At 34.0% G+C, this 22,809-nt stretch overlaps 1 protein-coding gene across 1 annotated transcript in view; it reads right to left on the reverse strand.

The window, feature by feature from the left end:
• Nucleotides 1–17,820: 17,820 nt before the first annotated feature.
• LOC132563189 (testin-like) overlaps nucleotides 17,821–22,809 on the reverse strand; it is a 33,925-nt gene continuing 28,936 nt past the window's right edge. The window contains exons 5-7 of the mRNA XM_060227941.1: nucleotides 21,393–21,608; nucleotides 19,589–19,747; nucleotides 17,821–19,250 (exon numbers count right to left, since the gene is read on the reverse strand). Of these exons, the coding sequence (XP_060083924.1) occupies nucleotides 19,023–19,250; nucleotides 19,589–19,747; nucleotides 21,393–21,608 (603 nt within the window). The 3' untranslated portion in view covers nucleotides 17,821–19,022. The remainder of the gene's footprint in view (nucleotides 19,251–19,588; nucleotides 19,748–21,392; nucleotides 21,609–22,809) is intronic.

Genomic DNA, 22,809 nt, shown 5'->3' on the forward strand with positions numbered 1-22,809 from the left:
ATCGCTATTTTAAAAGCATCCACAATTAGTTTATTTTTTAATAATACGATTACTATATATTTAAAAAAAGAAGCAAAGTGTGGTTGAACTATTGATAAATTTTGAACAATATATTTTACGAAATTTGTATACTGACATCCCCGACCTCTGCTGCGGAAGAAGATCGAGCTGACGTGATTCTTATCGCCTGCTGTGAATATTCCTAGAAAACAACCATATTTTCCGTAAGTAAGCAAAAAAATGGTTCCTTGTATCTTCAAAGTTTATTGTAACTGCGTGACTTGATTAACAGTGTATTTACTGTATGGTGGGGCTAATGAATCCTTCTCGACATGACGTAAGCGTACAGAACATTGTACGTGCGAGTTGGCGCCATGGTAAGAAGCTAGTCTTGGGGCTTGGTTTGAATTATCAACTAACAGCACTTATAAACAAACAAAACTTACAAACAGAACATCAATTTTGTCGTTGTGGCAAGATCGTCTTAATATATAACATCACTTTACCTCATTAGACGTCACAAAATTGGACTGTTCGTCCCACGCGCACGCCCGCCGATATGACACTTTTTCAGGTTTTTCACACCCACCGTCATGACAATTTTTCAAGTTTTTGAAGATAAAAAGTTTGCGCTTCGTAGGCAAGGTACATTTGGTGCTCATGATTTATAAATAATATATTTTTAATACTGTACTGATCATGATGTTGACTTTGTTATAACTTTTTCAAGGTTTGTTTATGTGTATTAAGGTTCCTTGAAATGAAAACATTCCTTCAAACAAAGCGCGTATAAAAACCCCCCAACATATTCATGTTTATAATTATCAATTAACTAGAAGGAAATATTTCCATAACATATTTATTCATTTTGCGTGTCATGGTGACATTATCTAATGCATTGGAGATCAGAAATAGTAGTAACTATATTGAATATATTATAAATTTTGTATATAAATGGAAGTCTGGTTTAATCTCAAAGAACTATGTCTTTATAGACATAATTACTGGAAGAAAAGTCTAACCATGATACTTCAAGGAAGATAGGCATATAAATACATTTAATGTAATTACTTACACTTTTATCTATCTGAAATGCTGTGTATACCTTATCTACTTTCCTCAACTACAAATATAATTACAATAAGTAAGGACTATTACTTTGCAATACATTTAAAATAAAGAAGAAGGTATAAAGTCCTTTCGATTTGTCTAAATCCTCCTATTGATAGGATAGTTATTGCAACATCTTGGGTATTTCAAAGGTTTCATTTAGTCAAATTCATCATAGAGCTATTTATCATTTGGCTGGTTGGTGATAAAAGCACGTTAAACTTTCTCACTCACATACAATATACTTTAACTTGTGTTCTGTCTGCAAACTGGTAGAACAAGAGTCGGGGTAAGATGCATGTCATTGCTAGACCAGGGGTACCAATAAAGGGACTTTAAACAAACAACGATTTCCTATTTGAAGGTGTGACATGATATCGAAACTTTCACGACATTGTTTCTCTTTCGTTTCGTTAGAGATCATTAAAAGATAATGTAACAATGAAATCGTGGATTGTTTGAGATGTGAAATTTAATCTTAACATAAATCTTTTAATTCTCACGTGATCTCCAATTACCAGAACTTCAGGTTATCTCTTAAGCGTGCGAAATATTTTTTCTCATCAACAACAAAAAAGTAGAATGACATAGATATTTCTATAAGGCACTCTCATTCTCTCAATACATTTAAATCAATTATCAGTAAGGCAGAAGTAATACATGACAAATGCTTTTATAGATGTGATTTACGTAACTTAAACATACTTCATTTCCGTTTGAGAAGACTTTTATTACTATTTTGTGTTTGTCCCCTATACATTCATAATCGAAATCTATTTATACGACATTTACAACCTCTCTTAGAATTTAATTAGATTTACCATATATGGCAATCAGAAAATAAGCAAAGATGATATCTCTTAATTGGAAAAAAAAAATAAAATAGGGATTTGATTGAATGTGACTCTCTCTCTCTCCACAAAAGATATCATTTGAAATAAATTGCATTATTACATTTTGTTCGAAACTGAATACATACCGACTTTCTTCCGCTGTCCGAGAAGTCTCTTTGTATTAGCCGAAAACAAGTACCTTTTTGTCGAGGTTATATCAAACATATCTATATAGACCAATCTGAATTATATTCTTGTACTTAAACTTGTCAGATATCAAGGTTGCTCTTAAAATTCATTGTAATCAATTTTCAATTAAATGCGTTATTAATAGAAAATGAAACTCAATGAAACAAATATTTTAATATTACATTGATAACATTATCTCACGTTTGATGCTCAGTTGACAAATGAATAGATAAATAAGAGATGCTGTTTTTTAAGTATTTTCTTTTAGACCCATTCATAATTAAATTTTCTTACAGAAAAAAAATGTATTTGAACCATTCTTAATGTACGTGCAAAATTAAACACAAGTAGTTTAAGAAACTGTGTTGATACATGGGGGTCATGGAAATTAATCTTTTTGTCAACAACGTGACGGTAGGTGTATTCCAAATGTAATATAGGTGGACACGTAGCTGTTTAACTGGTGTCATTTGCATTATATTATCCTAATCAAATTATGTACAGCATTGTATTTAAATGTGGTGGAGAACTTAATTTTTTTGATATTAGGTATTCATGTGTTGAAATTCAAATGAAATCTCTCTTTCTAAATGAACATTATTGTGGAATACGACAGGTGGAAGTAAGTTTACAACATAACATGTCACATTTAGCAAATGTGGAGGTAATGCAGGTAACATGGGACGGTCTGTTTGGTTTTCCCAAGGGACATAACTTAGTATTAATATGATAAGGGGAGATAACTCTGACAAGCGATCGATGAAAGTTCCTAGGAAACTATGTGCTGGTCATGTGTCTATATATAAGTTGATAGGCAACAGCTTAGAGAACGGCGTGCTTTGTACAAAGTTTATGTGCTGGTAGGAACACAGCTAGCAATATCAGTCACTATCAAAGATCCAAGTATGATCATTGATGCATGTTAATTCCATCTAGTTTATGCCAATATGGCTTTTCAATCCCAAGAGTGTTCGAGTTGTTTGTTTAGAATAATGATAATAATATAACTGAACTCAACATATAGAGATACATGCATATGTGATGTACATTTATACAAAGTTTGGACTTTGTTTTTAGACAAATGATGTTATTCATGCTGTTTTACCAATAAACTGTATCACTTTGTCGTTTGGACTTTGTTTTGTTGCTCTTCCGGGTGGGAAGTCTTCTGCTCATGGATATCCGTTACGACAGATTTTCTGGACGGATTTTCCCACAAATTATCCAGAATATTGATAGTGCCTTTTGATCCAATCCTTATCCAATGGAGAATATGTTATATCTGACCATTTACATCAGCCGTTGTCTCCACTGGTTATGCTTCGTTTACGTCAGTGAAAATGTTTTGATGTCAACAAAAATGGTTTGAGACAATTAGTTCGCTAGGCCTCTTTTCGGAAAACCGTAAATTTGATATCTTATGGTAAACAGTCAGATTTACGCGTAAAAGCGATTCTCTTGTAATTATTGGTAATGATTGCATAGATTGTTAAGTATTGGGTTTACCGCCATGTAATATTATTATAATGTGCTAAGCGACACTTGATTGTCAATGATGTAAGCGACACAATAAAGCAGTCTAGTTAACACGAGCACATGGTATGCACGTTGTTTGTTACACGCCAGAACAAATGTAAACCCTTCATAGAATAAAACAAAAATCATGAAAAATAGCTCTGACAGTGAAACAAAGGGTATCATGCTTTCAGAAGTAAAAGATTCACGTGTCATCGATTACCTGGTATCTATGTGATCTCCGAGTGAATATAAGTATGTTGTATACATTGGTAGCTGGTATTTGCATTTACTTAAATCTTTTTGTAACTTTATTTTAAATGATTTAATAGTATAATGCTGCGGCTTTTGTGCTTTCGCTAATCAATGTCAAACTAGTATTAAATGTTTACACTGATTTCTAAACTTCTAGCTGTCTTAACAGAACCACTGTTTTGATTCAATAGATAGTAATATAACTACCAATACAGTATTGGAAATATTGATTCTATGTTAGTGGGTAATGTTTAGGGAGTGTTGACGTTTGATTTATGTCACTAATAGTCATTTTGTATCTTTTGTTTAAACGTTAACAAACGGTTATTGAAGTTTAGCATCTACTACACTAATTGTGACTCGTACAACAATGGAACTTATAGATTACTTATTTAACGTACTATCTATACTGTAAATATTTCAAAGTACATTGTATTCAAATCACATCGTATATTAATGCTACCGGTTGATGGCCCTGGTGACCTTGTGTGTGTTGACGGGCCGTTAAGAATGTCAGAATAATAATAATAATAATAATGCATATATTGTATCAGTATATACATGTTTCTTAAGAATTTGCAACTTGAAATATTAGCTTATAAAATTATCTCGCTAAGTGACTTTTCTCTTTAAAGAAAATATTAAGATTTTAAGTTGTATATATATATAAATTTTAATTTGAATATTTTCATATTTAAACAAATATATGATGGTGAACTATACTGAACCATATTTCGTCAAGAATACTTCCAAATCAAAGAAGAATACACAGGATGATAACATCGTAAACATGAACGAAGTTCCTGGTTAACAATTTCTTCATCGACGTTGGTGATAAGATCTTCCAACAGACGTTTGGTATACTGTAGAAACGAAATGTGCCCCTTTCTTAGATGATTTTTTTCGAACGAGACTTCATTCCTCGAGAAAAACTAGAATGTTTTGAGGTAAATTTGTCTTATATAATATACTTGCCTTGCAGTTACCTCCCTTGCATACATTATTAGATCTCTGAAAGACACACTATAAATATAGGGTTTTTTGTTTTTGTTTTTTGCTTGTTTTGTTTTTGTACACTGAAAATATTATTTTGTTAACATGATAACTTTAAATGTAGAATGTTAGAATTACAGATATTTATTAAGAAGCCACAAACTTAGTGATAACAGATAAAACATGGTGATATTATACAGATCTGTTTTGGAGGTATTGACCAATGTATTGACTGTCCCTGTACAGCGCAAATCGTAGCAGCAAAGCTAAAGGTATGATTAGCCATGTGTGTCACTCACAGCCGCCGTAGCTATTCAAGTTATGCCATCCATTGTTTAAGACATATCCCGAAAAAAAATGATAAAGAATGGATATTTATCGCTCCACTGGAGCCAAACACATGGTATGTCAACAGGTTAGCTGATGATATTACAGACATGTCAGGTGAGTGGCGTTTGAACTCAAAGTCACATCATCTACCTGTAACGAGGCCTTACTCCCATTTCGCCTTAGCTGTCAATTTCATAGTAAAACATTATTCCCCTTTCGCCTTAGTGCCAAAACCAGGTAGGAAGGAGTCAGCTAAGGCAAAATGGAACCTTGTATATACAAAATAAGGAAGCCAAGTAATTAATTTAATAATGTTTATTTAGCTATATACTAGTATTCTTTTTGCAATGTCATCAATACAAACATAATTAACATTATAGATATATGTCTGAGTGACGGCATTACGGGAAGCACATTCGAAATCAAGGCTAACTGTGCTCGGTGAGAAGTTCAGGTTGGGTCTAATGGCAATGCCTTTCAGAAGCGTGAATAATCTGTTGTAGGTGTTAGTATCTCTCTTCAGCAGTAATGAATACGCAAGCGGAAACAACAGTTCCAACAAAAGCATGGATGGTGAAGATACTGTCAAACATCTGTGGGGCTGTATAAAAGGTTCCATCGCAGTAGACGATCTCGGCAGAGCATAGATGTACCAGGTTCTCGTCAGTTGTGAATATCAGTATTTTGTCGTTGTCTCCATCATTTGCTTGTACTTAATCCACTGGTGGTCTGGGTACATTTACCTTCAAGTTGTACCTCTGGTCTGGTGTTCGGAATTGGCGGTAGTGTCTTCTTTCTGCTACGATAGAATGACGACTTCTTGGCATCAAACGTTGGAAGTTTAGAGGCAATCTCTATACTCTGGGCATCCCATGGAGTAGTTCGGAGTTTGGATATTTCTTCACCATAGATGGCTGGTAATGGATGAAGTTCGGTTTTAACTCTCGTTCGTACGTTGTTCATAATCTTCTTGCATCCTACTGCTGCTCGGTCTGGAAGATGATTGTGAACTTGGCCTATCTTTGTGGGTACGTCATCCCGGGTGCATAATGTAGCTTTGCAGTTTTTCTCGGTACACTTCCATGATATCCATGTGTCCCTCTTGTTGTTATGGCGATATATAAAGCCATTCCATACAAGATGTCTACCACCCCTGTTAGTCTCTAAAAAGTCTACATGTAGCATAACTACTGCCATGTTGATTGTGGAACTGATACTTTAGCATACTATCAAAGGTCTTTTATAGATAACATGTAAGCTGAGATGAGGAGTTATTCCAAGCTGTTACTGCTAGGGTGAACAGGATTCTTAAACGTAAGCTGAGATGAGGAGTTAGTCCATGCTGTTACTTCTAGGGTGAACAGATCATTCAGTCTGTAAAAATCTACTATGAATATTTTTGTATGCATATATCCCCAAGAAAAACTATCTAAAACTATAACTAAAAATATAAGTTGCTTATAAACATACATTTCAATGAAAAACTAGGTTTTTAAAATAAGATTTGTTTCTTCTTTAAATTATAAAAAAAAGAGAAATAAAGCCAATATTTATTTAAATATATTTAATTGATTTAGTATTAAAATGTACATGTTCCAATACAACATGTAGTTATTTTTATTTCTTTCAATGTGAAAAATGTACATGTTCCAATACAAAATGTAGTTATTTTTATTTCTTCATAAAGATCATATATCTTATATATAACTTAAATCTATGAGGCCTTTGGTCAATCATGATTAAGATTTAACTGTAGTATGAGTTATTGTAAAAACAACAACTGCTGCAGGTAATTGGTTTGTTTATCTTTCTACACTTTTCCTAAATTCCCACTTTGCCTTAGCCCAATTCCCATTTCGCCTTAGCATATTTCCACCTGTTACCAAAATATGTAACTAAGGCGAAATGGGAACACCGTAACGAGCAATATACAAGGCCATTTGTCTGATTTACACGGTCACGTGTATTTTGCCGTGATGTATGTTATTACCCTACACAAAGAGAATATTGTATTCACTTTACAACATCCTTTTTTTTCGGAGATGCCATGAGATTTGTCCCAACTAAACCCTTCTGTCACTTTGACATGTAAGGTTTATTAGATATTGAGGCTAATGCATTGAGATGTAAATAAGTTGTCAGATATTTTCTTGACTATTGACTTCTTTTTTTCAATATGTACTTTGTCAGGTAACACAGAGTTGTCATGTTTCGGAGAGGACTTAGACAGACTCTGCTTCATGTCCAATGCCCAATCCTTTTATCAAATGAAAATGTTTGAAATTAAAACTGAAGATTCGGTTAGGATATTGATATCTACTGATTTGCAACAGAGAGGATATACAATGGTGTTTTTAGAAGAAATCGATAGTTAAGGAATTTAATCATCACATCATGATTCATCATATAAACAGCATTCGGAAAAGTTTTTAATAGTTGTGTAAAAACAAGTAGGAACCAGCATATATTTCAATCGCAATGCTCATCATTAAAATAGGCAAAATTCAACGTAATGTCAGGTAAACAAAGATTGAACAACACAACTTTTTAAGTTTCAATAGTTGCATTTTCAATCAATGTTGTAGAAGAAATAGAAAACATGGTCAGTATCTTAAAATATAAGTTGTACTCTGGCTCGGGCCAGAGGCGAGCCACTGTTCTCTCTCTGTCCCGAGCCAAAATAAAGCTTATATTTTAAGACGCTGACCATGTATTCTCTACATATTTGTTATTACTAAAGTCACCTCTGTATACCGAAATATGGGTTTTACATGATTTTGGAAAATATCTCTTTGATACACACACAAAGAGTTACAAATACGAAATATACTGGAACAAAACCATAATTCTCTAAAACCCTAAACAAATATATTTCATAGCTTTTTGTTTTATAAACGTGTTTTAAATCATCTTGTTTCCGATACGATGTATTGGTAATGTGTTACAGAATACAATACATTTCATCTAAAATCCACTCAATGAAGATCAATACAAATATTTACTGAGGCGATTTTTTATACTAAGCTATACAGCTATCCTAAACGGTTAACGATTTCCTTGACTGTGACCAATATCGTGAGTTTGCTAAAAAAAAAAAAAAAAAAAAAGGAACACACACACAATATAAGAGATGTATCTCTATTCATTGTTAAAAGGAAAATATTTCCCGATAAAAACAATACGACATTAGTACATATGTACTATTGAATGACCACTTCTCTAGTACATGATATGTTATATACGATGTTAGAAAGGCTACAGTTCCATTCGAGACAAGATGACGTGGATTAAACTGGTTCGTGTGTGGTGTGGTATACAGTTTCTCAGAATGTATAGGTGCAGTTCAGGTAAATATATATTGCATTAAAACCAATTTTCTATAAAACCTTGAAACACTTAGATAAAATAATACGATGTATGTTTTATTTTCATTCGTTATAATGAGACAAAGTTTCATTAATATTCAGTTGGCATAATATTTATTTTTATTCATTTTCGAACTATTTTCAAATTTCACCACGCATGCATCGTAAAATAGTGTGACAAATGATATGGCATTTGGAAATCATGTTAGAAACCACCAAAAAAGGTACCTTTACGGAAACTCATGCTGACATTTTCTTATTTAGAGAACCTGACATTCTTTTCAATAAAGATGATGCTAGTTTCATAATTAAAACCACTAACAGCAGTGTTAGAGGTAATACACCTTGTGTTATCACAAACCTGTCGTTACCGTGTCATTTACTCTATGTAGCTCTTCGGTATTAATATAATTATCTTTTATGTCATACCGTAATTTTAAAATGATGTTCTGTGTCTGATTTGGTATGTGAAACTTTCTATAACCAGATTACATACTCGATACTCCAGGGGTAACGATCACTTTTTCGCTCTCTGCACCCTTGAACATGGCAAATAGAAAGTTCCATGTGCGACACATTGTGAACAAAATTAGTTTAATTCTTTGATGTACATCAAACGGATCTCAAGGTCGCATAATAGTATATTATAATGGCTTTGAAGTTGGGTGTAGCACTTTTGTAATCTTCAAATGGGTCTTATCAGTCCGTGATTTGTTATTGTTTTTATCTCCTGGAACCAATCAAGTTACTTCGCTTGTGTCTTTAATTTTGCCATGATACCTGGAGTGTCTGGGATGACCATATTGGAACTTTTTAATCCAACAGAACGAGAAGAGGTTTTAAAGTGTTATGATCAGTTTTGATATGTTAGATTGTCTTTTGTTTGTTTATAGAATCCTCTTCTTTATGTGACCTGTCTATAGACGTTAATGGTAAAACCATTTGTTACTGGTTGATAACCACACGACAAAATGCGTCATCTAGTGAAGAAATTTGTAGACAAGATGGTGGCACGCTGGCGTATATAGCGAATGAAGAGACATTTCAGCGTATCAGTATATACATCGGTGAACAACTACCTGGAGAGTAAGCATTATTGTTTTATTAAACGTTACTATTGACGCTACCATATGTATGCTTTCTGATATAATGATAAAAAGCATCAACATGTCAACATAATCACAATCCAAACTCAAAATCCATAAAACTTGGTTAAAATATGAAAAAAAGAATTTACACAGATCTTGAAAAAAGTACAAGGAGAATAAGACTAGGCGTTCTGGAAGAGTAAGTGTCTTCTGCTCCATCGATGACGCCCACCATGTAAGCCTTGGAAAAGTAATGTCACGTTCTCGGATTTCAAAAATCCTAGTAAGAACAAAAGGTCACGATGAATCATACTGACAATGAAAGTGACATGGGGTTTCAAAGATATACCAATATTAAGTCGTTATTACTAAAATCAAGACTTTTAGAAGAGTATACACTTCCGGAACGCCTGGTCTTATTCTCTTTGACTCTGGAGGTTTCCGTGTAAATCTTTCTTCAGAATAACCACTCCTCCCTTATTGTTTATGATGTAGAATCAATATTATTATGGTGGTAATTTCCTTGCTTTTCTTGCAGCTGGAATTTTGTATTCTTTGGATACCGCAAGTCCTCCGAGGGTTACATCGTACTACAAGAAACCGAACAAGTACATTCGTGGCTAGAATGGGATATTGAATACTTGCAACCAGACTCCAACGATGAAGACTGTATAGCTTTATTTACCTATCATGGGAAATTCCATGATGCCTCTTGTCATACTGCGATGTATGCGATGTGTTCAACACCATCCGAATCAGGCACGTAAACTGACATTACACAACTAGATACATAAACATAGATATATAATTAAACAAAGATATATAAAGATACATAGATATATAAATATACATAGATATATATGTATATATAAGCTACACATGTAGGAGCAGATACATCCATGTACATAGATAAATACTTTTTCATAGAGACAGACAGACAGGCATATCAGAATGCAGGTCGCCAAACCTGCATATAAAAAATCCTGTCCTCTCCTGACATCATTAAGAGGACGCTATTTAAAACCCATTTCGGCCTGAAACTAAAGTCTGTATTGAGTAATACTGATGTTTATCGAATATGGCCTCAGATGGTTGTAGAGATAATACACCTATCAACTTTCATGGCAAAGAATACAATATGTTTTGCAAAGAAGCTGTTTCGATGCGGATTACATAGATTTATTCATTTTAATTCGAATTCTAAAACATCAGGAAAGAATCATAAAAAAAACCTATTGCATTTTGCTACATCGAACTGTTCACGTACTGATGAAAACTGATAAAATCCAACTTTATAATTAAGGTTTTATACCACTCATACAGAAAGTCGGTTTATAACGTTCTGTCTGTATTGTCCGTTTTTTTACAACAGAAATCTCAACAAAAGAGGCCACCACGTATGCAACCAATGAACGGACTGATGACGTCACAATTGGCACATCAGCCACCGCCAATACCACTTCCTGTTGTCGCTGTTACAGCGGCCGTGGCATTGTAATAAACGCTACAGTCAACATCACCAGAAAACTACAAGCAAAACTCGATGCCCTGAAGAAGGAGACCAAGGTTGACGAGGAGAGCCTATCCTCGACAATACGGAGGAAGACCAGTGCCAGTGACCCGCGCCCCTCCTCTGCCTACGTAGGTTACCTAGGGATAGTGCTTCTGACACTGGTGTTTGGCGGGATTTTACTGATGGACCTACCGAGAATGATCAAGGGTTTGAAAACTCTTTGTTAATATCATGCGAAATGTGTTGCGCTTACATGAGTGTAATGCTACATGCTGGTGTAACTATTGCGACAAGTCACCTTATATTCGTTTTAAAAAAGGGAAGTGTAGAGCGATGAGTTTGCTATCAGATAGTCAGTATGACAAATTCATTTTAAAAGAAGATCGAGATCCATTTTTCGTCACAGATTCCTTAAACAATGCAATAACGCATTTCATATTTCTTCTTGAAATCTGGTTTTAGCTGAATGTTAGCCGGTGTTCATCAAAACAACCCCAAAATCTTTGACATGGCTAGTTTTGAGCGCCTGTATACGCAGGTTTTTCTTCAGTAGTTTATCCCTGGTCGTAAAAATTCTTGTAAGTCCCCAGATAAATTGCGTATGTCCTGTAGATCCGAAGGCATCTCTTATATATATAAGATTTAGTGGTGACTTGATGCCGAATATTCGTAGTATGTAACACAACGTACAGTGTTTTGTGATGTTTGTTTTCTTGATTCAAATGATAATGACAAAAACATTGTATGAGGGGACAAAGAATATGTTAAATGATGAAAATAGCGAGATGAACCTTCTGTGTTCCAATGAAAAGGCGCAATATGCCAAAAGTGATGAAGGAAGAACATCAACCAAAAGACAAACTTGACTATCTTAATCTTATATTCCAGTCGGAACTCGTCGATAAATGCAATACATACCGGAAACGACAAACCACCAAAAGGAAATATATTGAGACCTTCTACAACAATGGCAATAATTTAAAAAAAAACTGCAGACTTGCTGAATGTTACAATGTTCAGAAAATACTGTTTCCTCGTAAGACAAATATCAAAGCGTTAAATGTCGAGTCATTTCCGACGCTTAATCAAACATATCAAACGTCGACCAAGCAAATTCTAAATAATTGATGCAGACATGAATATGACAATAATTGGGAGTGTGGTCGCGACTTCAATGATATCATATCGACATCACAGAGAAAATTACAGACTTAACTGGGTTCGTTATTCCCAACGCCATCAGTAACGGGATTTGTTTATTCGACTCGTCCTCAGACCTCGCAGGTTCTTTAGAAAATTTGGCACTCCAGACCACACCATTTACATAGAAAGTTGATGTATGGACCGGCGAGATATCGAGATCTAGGACTGTCGTGAATTACGGTACCAATGACGTCATATGAATGAGCGTAGACAATAACACAGCGGTGTATACGTACAGAAACCTGATCTAAAGAGTCCTATTGGATTCAGCCAATACACGGATGATATTTTATATGTATGTCCAAATGGTTCCAATAAGATTTATGTTATATCCCCTGATGGGTCGCGTAGGAGGGTAACACAGTCCAAGGAGAGCAACGTAATGTTTGTTTGGTATAATAAGGTTTACCCTTTGAAGCAAGAATATGTGGTTACTTCACACAAGGAATCAGCTTCACTCGAAATGTACAGATTCGAGAACACTCATATGTTGAAGAAATGCATTGTGATGGATAGCCAAATTAAGGCATGAATAAAATTCTAAATGTTATGTTACACATTCTGCACTTTTTGTCATCTTTTCCCGTGTGATGAAAGGTCGAAAAAGCCGGCGTTAAGTACGTTACATAGATGATAAATAAATGAAATCGGATGTTCTTTGCAATAGACTTCTTTTCCGATGTTACTTTCACCTACTACATATCAGATCGCGGTTTATTCTCTTGGACTTCCGAGCTTTCATTAATTCCCGTGTAGGCGACACTTGCTTAAGCCTTGTTGCATTGGTGATTTCAGTCGACTCAAATTTGCAAAGTTGTTAGATAAAACGGAATTGGTTGCGAGATTTCATTTTGTTAATATTCTCGTCCTGAGTACGGCGATTTTTGTCTATCAGCTGATCACAATTACAGAGACCTAGACTTCGTACAGCCTGTAAGTCTGCAAATAGAGATTGTGTATGGTCATTGATGTTTCCTGGAATGAATGTCCCCAAGAAGATACATGAGGACACGGTTAAGAAGGCTGACACTGAGAAGGAAGATGCGGAAGTTATAATGATGTTTAAATAATAAGATTTTAAAGAGCGTTAATTGCTACGTACGACATTTTTTTAAGTAAAAACTGAATTTGTTAAGTGTATATTCAATCGTTTTAATAAGTTTGTAAAAAGTTGAAATCTGGAAATTCACGACAATGAAGAATACTTATTGTTTTTTAATGCATTTGAAAAAAAAACCAACCGAAATATATGGTTTGTAGTGAAATTGGAACCAGCCCACTTTCAATTGTAATAAAAGTTATAGTGTTATGTTACACTGAACATGGAAAATGGAATAAGATTTTTTAATTCTTCAAAATTTGTTTGTTATAGAAATAATAGCATTTTTGTAAAATACTGTTTTTAAGTATTAAATAATAGTAAAAGACAAGTATTTTGTAAGTACAAAACAAAAACAAAAAATCACAAATTTATTGTAGAATTTGGCGTTTGGAATGATGTGGAACATCACAACAGAATATATCCATATTGTGATAAGCAAGAAACAGATGCAGAATGCCACTATTTGTGAGTATGTCCATTCTTGACCAATCAATGAAAGTTATTTTCAGGTTTTTTATGATACATGTCTTTACATCATTAAGTTTCTATATCCAATAAATACTACAATGACAACACTTATCTAAATTCAGATTTGTTCTGGTCCCGATGAAACCTCGTTATAAGACTCATTTCCCCCTTGGTAGCAGTAAACAGTTAATTTGCATTTTTCCTGAAATTATTTGTCATGTTTGAGATATACAGGTATAGCAGATTGGTTATGAAAAATACATCATTACATGTATATATATTTATAAACTATATAACAATTACATTAACAGTAGAGAGATGAAATTTGTGTAAAAAAAAATTTCCTCTGATTTCTGACATTTGATTGTCATGGTTACCTACTGAAAAAATGCTAAAAATGCAAAAATACTGCTAATTCCAACCCAACACTACAACTTTCTAGGAGAAATTTAATTCTAAACACCTATCTTACAATCAACAACACTGTCATGGTAACAAAGTACTTACATTTCAGCAAATTCCAACTCGGAAATTCTTCATAACATGACCACATGTGAACACTATGAAAATTTCACTTCCTGTAAAGCTAGTTTTTGGTGCGTAGACACAGATTCGAGACTGCCCAAATAGTAATCTCCAACACAAAGCTAAAATATTATCCTGAAAAAAATGAAACCCCACATTGTCCACTTTAACATGACAGGACCAATTTTAGCAAGGATTTTTTTTTTCATTTTTAATTAAAACCTTTATAATGGGGTAATCTAATGAGCAAAAAAATCACCCATGGCCACACCGAGAAACTGTGTACTGCTACCCTTTCACTTTTTACCGTTTACGACTGTGAGAAAATTATACCTTAACAAGAAAACTTTTTACGCATTCTGTTACTTTATTTTTGTAAGTAACACATTTCTATTGATTTCGCTTTGAGTAGTTTTAACCGCCCTGTAAATTCAAATCACGTCATATTCTTAAAATGGAGAACCAATTGGTCTGAATTGCTCATAACAAAATGGCCAACAGCTCTGTAGCTTGACAACCATTCCAGGAAGCATTTCGCCGATCTTGAAAAGTGTACGACAAAAGTAAAAAAGCAAATACAATCAACATAAGGTTCTTCACTGGCATTGAAATTAAATGTTATGTACTCAGTAATATTGATGTTAATTGGATTTTAACTTTATTACACTTACGAGATTTGTGTTTGGGTCATTACATGCTGAATTCACGTTCATAAAAATATCATGTACATAATACGTCTTACTTTTTGTATTCGTATTTCAGGACCGTGCGTCGTGAGTATGATCAACAAAATACTTTGTCAAATTTTCGGGTTCACATTTTGTGCATAATACACATATCTTATTCGTGTTTGTATTTCGTAAACGATACTTTATCTTACACGTATTTTCGTGTTTATATTTCGTACATGGTACATTATATTATGATAATATCGTATGTTGTACAAATTACTTTATCTTATTTCATGTTCATATTTTATGCACGGTACATAATTTTATTTCCATAATCGTATTGCCTGAGACAGACTAATTCATCTATTTATTATTATTATTATTATTTTTCATTTTCTATCAACAACCTTCCTGTTTAAACTAATTTTTATCCCACTTTGTGTTTAAATATACCTTTAAGATCACCTTGGTACTTGACATTCTGGGTGCCTGATTAAATTTACCTGATGTTTACGGTTTTTTTATCCGGCTAGATATCGATGATAGGTGTTATGTTTAGAAATTTTGAACGTCACCAATTTCGTGCTATTTTTAAGTTTTATTGTCGGCTAGAATATTACACTGTTAACATGGGAAGAGTCAGGAACAAGAAAAGGACTACAACCAACCTTTCCTTAACAATAAGAACTGGATGAAAATGATGACACATTCATTTAAGAATTGTATATGATACACAATTAAAAAACCAATACACATTATACAGCCGTTCATATAAACAAAATTTCCAAATCTCTATTTCCATGTTTAGTTATGTTTAGAAGATACTGTAAAAATATGTCCGGACACAATTGGCATGAAAAATGTTTCCGAATCATATACTGCAGCTATTTTTGGTTTTATTTCATGATGTTTTATCTTTAGTTGGATCTCCACTCAATACTTACATCTATTTACTTACCTGCGTTCCTGACAGTTGGAAGTTCACAATATGATTCGTATCATTGAAATCATACATCTTTAGCAGTTAATAATCCCTTAAAATACGAAAAGAAATGGTGTCTGGTAACTTTGTGTAACTTCATTCTCGCTTCACTTTTGTAAATAAAATCAGTCAACACGAAACACTATATATGTAATTTATTCGGAAGAAAAAGGAAAAGATGATTCCATCAAACAATCCAAAACCTATTTTCAAACGTAAACGACAAAGTCAATTACCTACAAAATGTATAAATATATATGTACCAAATAATATATACACTGATATCGCTGTGTTTGTTTACCTGTTTCGTGCAACAATAATATCATTCACATGCATTCTTTCATACCGAGATATACACAGAGTTATTTCCCTTCCCACAAAAAGCTATACATAGTATCAATGTTCTTTAATATTATATTTCAATAAATGTGATCAAGAAATTTAATTTACGTAGAAATAAGGTGAGGGTGAAAAAAGTGATTTCATATATAATGATGATTTTTGAATATTTAGTGTCAAAAAATTGCAATTATACAAAGGCGGGCAATATCAAACTTCTATATCCTCAACTCAATTCCAACTACGATGACAAAAATTCTAGTTCAAATTTGGTCAGTGCATATAAATGGTAGAACTTTAAATATTTAAATTAAAATGCACTTAGGAATGAACAATATAAATATATGAAAAAAAATGGAAAATGATTCAATGTTTATAGTCGTACTAGGAAACAGAACAGCTTACTTATTGTTTCAATATTAAAGTTGCATATGAGCCAATATTTAAATGATATCGTGAATTGTGAGTACCTCATTAAGTCAATAACGTACATTGAATGACAAAGATAATTTACCTGTAACACATCCGAACCATTTCAGAAATCTGTAATCCTCTTCTGAGAATAAACATCCTATTATGATAAAGACTAGAAAAAACTAACGACATACATGTACAGTGGACTCCATCTAAACCGGATTCTGTGCAATCCAGATATCTGCCTAATCCTGTCAAATAATCAATTCCCAATTCCAACAATATTATAACAATGGATTTCTCTACAAGCCGGAACTCTCTACAAATGGGCCGAATTATTCGGTCCCAAAGGAGCCTAGTTTAGACAGAATCCACTTGTACATTGTATAGCTAAAATATTAAACAAAACTATTGTAAAGTTTGTATTTTTCTATTGTTTAAAATTTCACATGACTGACTACTAAGGGTTACAAATGACGCTATATAAAATGTATTTCTATCATCTATCGTTGGATACAGATTTTGCCATTGACTCTACCTGGATCTGTAGCCAACTATAAGTACATGTATTACTTACCACACCAGGTGGTTCTCTATAACCAGTTCTTTCATCGTGATTTTAAAAGCTATTACACTTTCCTATTTCATCATAAATGACAAATTATTAAATTGGACATTTATTTCAAATCACTATGACTATAATAACAATAGAGATGTTTTCATGAACATGATGACAAAACTTAATTTTTACACAGCCCTCGTATAATTTCACCCACGTTTTATTTGGGTTTATGATAAATTCAGAATTAAAAAACAAAACATGTAAATTGACAATTATTCGATAATAACGTACCAAATTATGAAACGAAAAAAGTGTTTACAAAACATGAATAAGATCTTATCGAAATCCAATATGCGATGCAAACGTTTATATAAAAATGAAAATTGTTGAAAATGAATACAAAATTATTTTACAATTTAAAACCATTTGTATCTTTTTCGCTAATGCGTTAAGCTGACATGTTTTAATATTGCATAATGAAACTGAGCTCAATCGATGTTTAAAACAAAATGATTCGTAGGTAAATATATTTTTCATGAAATTCATATAACATTTTCTGATAACAGAATTAATGACTTATTAGAGATTGTGTTGTTCGTACGACTTCATAAAGGAAGGGATATTGGTATATAACGTAAGAGGAGGTTGACTGTAGAGAATGTGCCGGTCAGTCTTTGTGGAGAGTCATGAAGACTATAGTTGTCATTGGGAAAGCCGGGAAGCACCTGATTGGTTCAGTATGCCAGCAAGCAGAGTCAACATCAATGTGGCTGTGGAGGAAGCGGGCAGAATCGTGGGCATCAAAACAGTGTTGTGTGACTCTTCAGAATCACTCCAATATAGAGTTTGTGATTTGGAGTGAAGTATGTGACATTTGTTTAGTGATAACAACATCAATCACAAGAGGACTGTGACAACATCAGCAGTGTGACATGTTGGAACAGGCTAGACGGTTTCGGGCTAGGATTTGATCACCCTAGTCGGCGCACTTCTGGAGGTTGTAGTGGACAGCGCCGAAACAACCAAGGATAGAGGATCCACGTGAAGATGGAACCGCCTGGCATCAGTAACATCAAGATGTATGAAGGTAATACGTTAATTACTGTAGACCTACAGAAATATAAGAGAGTCTCTATAGGGGGAGACTTATAGGGGAAAGGGGAAGCCGAGAACCCTGACGCAAATCTCATTAAATGTTCAATATTTTAACATATTGGCAACATAAATACGACCATTAATAAGTTTAAGTTGTCGTATTAAGAATTGTTCGATAACACCATTGTTACATGTAGAAAAGGATGAGCTTACCATTTCAAACACTGATACATGTCAATATACTTGTAACATAAAACTTTCTCTAGGTAATAAAACTGTGATTATGTTGAGGATGGCTACCCTGCTTGGAGAACTAGATATATAGTTATAACGATCGGCAGGGAACAACAAGTATGTTTATGTTTAGTTCATTCTTGTTGTATTAGCAAATCTGATTACATTAAGGGTTCGTGCGCAACATGAGACGGAATTGGAGATTAATGGAAGATCATTTGCAGAATATGTTTACATTAAGGATGCATGTCCCGTGGAAAACCGTGGTTAGGACGACCTGTAAACGACTGTTTACAGTCAAGACAGCAAAACAGCTTTCCGTCTTTCAGTAGGAATTGCTGGTTGATAAGATTGCGTGAGCAAACATGACAACTGAAGCAATGTGGACATGCGTGCCAATGGAACTCGCCGTGTGACAATCCCGGGGAATCAGCTGTGATGGTTTTGCCGCATGTCACACAAATCTTTAAAAAAAATTTTGGGAAGAATAAAGATTTGATAAAATTATACGATTCGGGTACTTACAGTCGCGGGAAACTTCAAATGAATTTATAACTAGAAATAGACACACACAAGTTAAAATCAGATCATTACATTTTGCATAATATATGGATATATCAAACACTGAAGAAATGAAAAAAAAAAAAAAAAAAACGCTTCCGGTAGTGTAATACACTTGTATCAATTTATCGTTAATTTCCATGCTTTTTATCATAATGGTTCGAAAATTGGGATGAACAATTCAAATTGTACCAAAAATATGATATTTAGCCTCGCGATGACAATGGCTGTTATAACTTACCTTACTGTACAACTTGTCAAAGCATAGAATACAGTACGGGTTGCCATTCTTGGCGATGTAGCGTTGGCCAGCTAGAGGCGCGTCACAGTACCAACAACAGAAATGCTGCACGTGCCATGTCTGTTTTTCAGCTTGTGTGTACTCCCGTGCAAAGATTATCTGTAAAAATACCATTTCGATGTATCAGTTGTTCAGTATATATAGTGTCGCAATATTTTCTTTGGCTGAAATTATACAAAATACGAAACAGCTGAGAGGGAGCAAGAGGAGGGGTCGCATTCATATTCAAAATGTATATGGATTTGAGAGGATTCGAATGATCATTTCAGAACGTAATTACGTGTTTTATTGACTTTTACTGCAAATATAGATAACATATATGTTGAGTGTAAGTAATATATATATTAAGTGTAAGTGATATATATATATTGAGTGTAAGTAATATATATATTAAGTGTAAGTGATATATATATTGAGTGTAAGTAATATATATATTAAGTGTAAGTGATATATATATTGAGTGAAAGTAATATATATATTAAGTGTAAGTGATATATATATTGAGTGTAAGTAATACATATATTGAGTGTAAGTGAAATATATATTGAGTATAAGTAATACACATATTGAGTATAGGTAATATATTTATTGAGTATAAGAAATATATTTATTGAGTATAAGTAATATATATATTGAGTATAAGTAATATATATATATATTGAGTGTAAGTAATATATTTATTGAGTATAAGTAATATATATATATATTGAGTGTAAGTAATATATTTATTGAATATAGGTAATATATATATTGAGTATAAGTAATATATATATTGAGTATAAGAAAAAAGATGGTAAATGGGCTTTTTGTGCTAAATAAAAAATAGGATAGTAATAATGATATTTATCATCATAAAAAATTCCATTAACTCTACACTTTCGGTTAATCTTTGCAAACGAAAGTAAGGACGAACGGACAATTTGATTACATAGCAGCAGCAAATTTCTTATGCGAAGTCTTAAGTAGTCATCCATTCGAAAATTCTCACACATAAAAGAAAATACATTTTTTTATATCTATTGGCCATGTGTTAAACACAAATTGCTCTGTAATAACAAGGAGAATATGCTTATTTTTCTCTGTTCGTAATTACCTTCAATTAAGGAGAGAAAGCCAGCATAATACGATAAAGCCTGTTCATATGTTTGTGTGACGTAACAGCGAACCATCACAAGGCTGGCTGTTTTTGTGTCCTGTTTCATTTTATAAACACTGATGGAAACCCACGGAGCTTTATTGGTAAAAGGGAGACTGCAAATTACACCATATGTAACAGATGTTTCGATAACGAATGTGGCATGTTAAGCATGCGCCTTATTGCTATGTGATGTTATGACGTCATAGGAAATTTACATAACGGATACAGACATAACAGAGACTTGATATTATCACGTTTTTTTATCTGGGTGATCCATATTTTATCACTTTGTTTTTGATAGGAAAAAAAAAAACATCACGCAAATAGGTGCACGTGACAGCGGAATTCGTAGTAACTAAATATTTACGGGCAATATAATTATGTAACATTTAATTCATTAGTATTGGACTACATCAACCCCTTTAGCTGAGGATTTATTTCATATTATGAATCTGTTTGAAAATTGACCTTGCGACACGAGTTTATAATTTACGACCGCTGATATAGGAAAAGTGAAAAAAAAACTGATTGAAAACGTCTGGTCTCGTTGTTTTGAAGCTGTATGGGAAAATCAAAAATCCAAAGGTCAGGGTTTTAAAATCTTACTTCGTCACAGGAAGAACAGCGTGGGTATATGGAATCGGCATAGTGTCGTTCACAGTAGATATCGTCATTTTTATGGAAGTATATCATGTCGACTAGCAGCTCCGAGCACGTTGCGCATGTGAAACATCCCGGATGCCAGCACGTGCCAATGCCCATGCGATCCGCCACTACAGCAATTCCTCCACTCTCCACGGCCTTTAAACATCGATGACATTTCTGCAAGTACATGAGAAGCTGATAAATTTCGAACGCCCATGTGATATTTAGCTCACACGAAAATTTCTTACGTATTTTTGTAGCTCCAACGGGCATATCATGTTTTAGATAGTGTTTAAATGGAGTTCATGACAGTTTGAACGCCAATATGTTACGCCAGTATATCGATAACATACTTATCAAGGGAATCTTGCTTTTAGAAAAACACATGTTATACATGATAGTAATAGTTTTGCGTTTGTAGCGGTGTAAATGTTAAAACGACTCAAGTGTATGTTTCTATTAAAAGGCAGCACAATATCAATTCAGAATTAGACACTGCACAATATAACAAAACAATTAAGTAAACTGCATCATACAGCTGTTTCGTCGTTCTATGGACATCAGTGATGGTACATCATACAGCTGTTTCGTCGTTCTATGGACATCAGTGATGGTACATCATACAGCTGTTTCGTCGTTCTATGGACATCAGTGATGGTACATCATACAGCTGTTTCGTCGTTCTATGGACATCAGTGATGGTACATCATACAGCTGTTTCCTCGTTCTATGGACATCAGTGATGGTACATCATACAGCTGTTTCCTCGTTCTATGGACATCAGTGATGGTACATCATACAGCTGTTTCCTCGTTCTATGGACATCAGTGATGGTACATCATACAGCTGTTTCCTCGTTCTATGGACATCAGTGATGGTACATCATACAGCTGTTTCGTCGTTCTATGGACATCAGTGATGGTACATCATACAGCTGTTTCCTCGTTCTATGGACATCAGTGATGGTACATCATACAGCTGTTTCGTCCTTCCAGGACGTCAGTGATGGTACATCATACAGCTGTTTCCTCGTTCTATGGACATCAGTGATGGTACATCATACAGCTGTTTCGTCCTTCCAGGACGTCAGTGATGGTACATCATACAGCTGTTTCCTCGTTCTATGGACATCAGTGATGGTACATCATACAGCTGTTTCGTCGTTCTATGGACATCAGTGATGGTACATCATACAGCTGTTTCCTCGTTCTATGGACATCAGTGATGGCACATCATACAGCTGTTTCCTCGTTCTATGGACATCAGTGATGGTACATCATACAGCTGTTTCCTCGTTCTATGGACATCAGTGATGGTACATCATACAGCTGTTTCCTCGTTCTATGGACATCAGTGATGGTACATCATACAGCTGTTT

The sequence above is a fragment of the Ylistrum balloti genome, unplaced genomic scaffold, assembly GCF_031769215.1.
Source record: "Ylistrum balloti isolate Yb309-2 unplaced genomic scaffold, AGI_CSIRO_Ybal_v1 Utg371632, whole genome shotgun sequence".
Taxonomy (NCBI): Eukaryota; Metazoa; Mollusca; class Bivalvia; order Pectinida; family Pectinidae; genus Ylistrum; species Ylistrum balloti.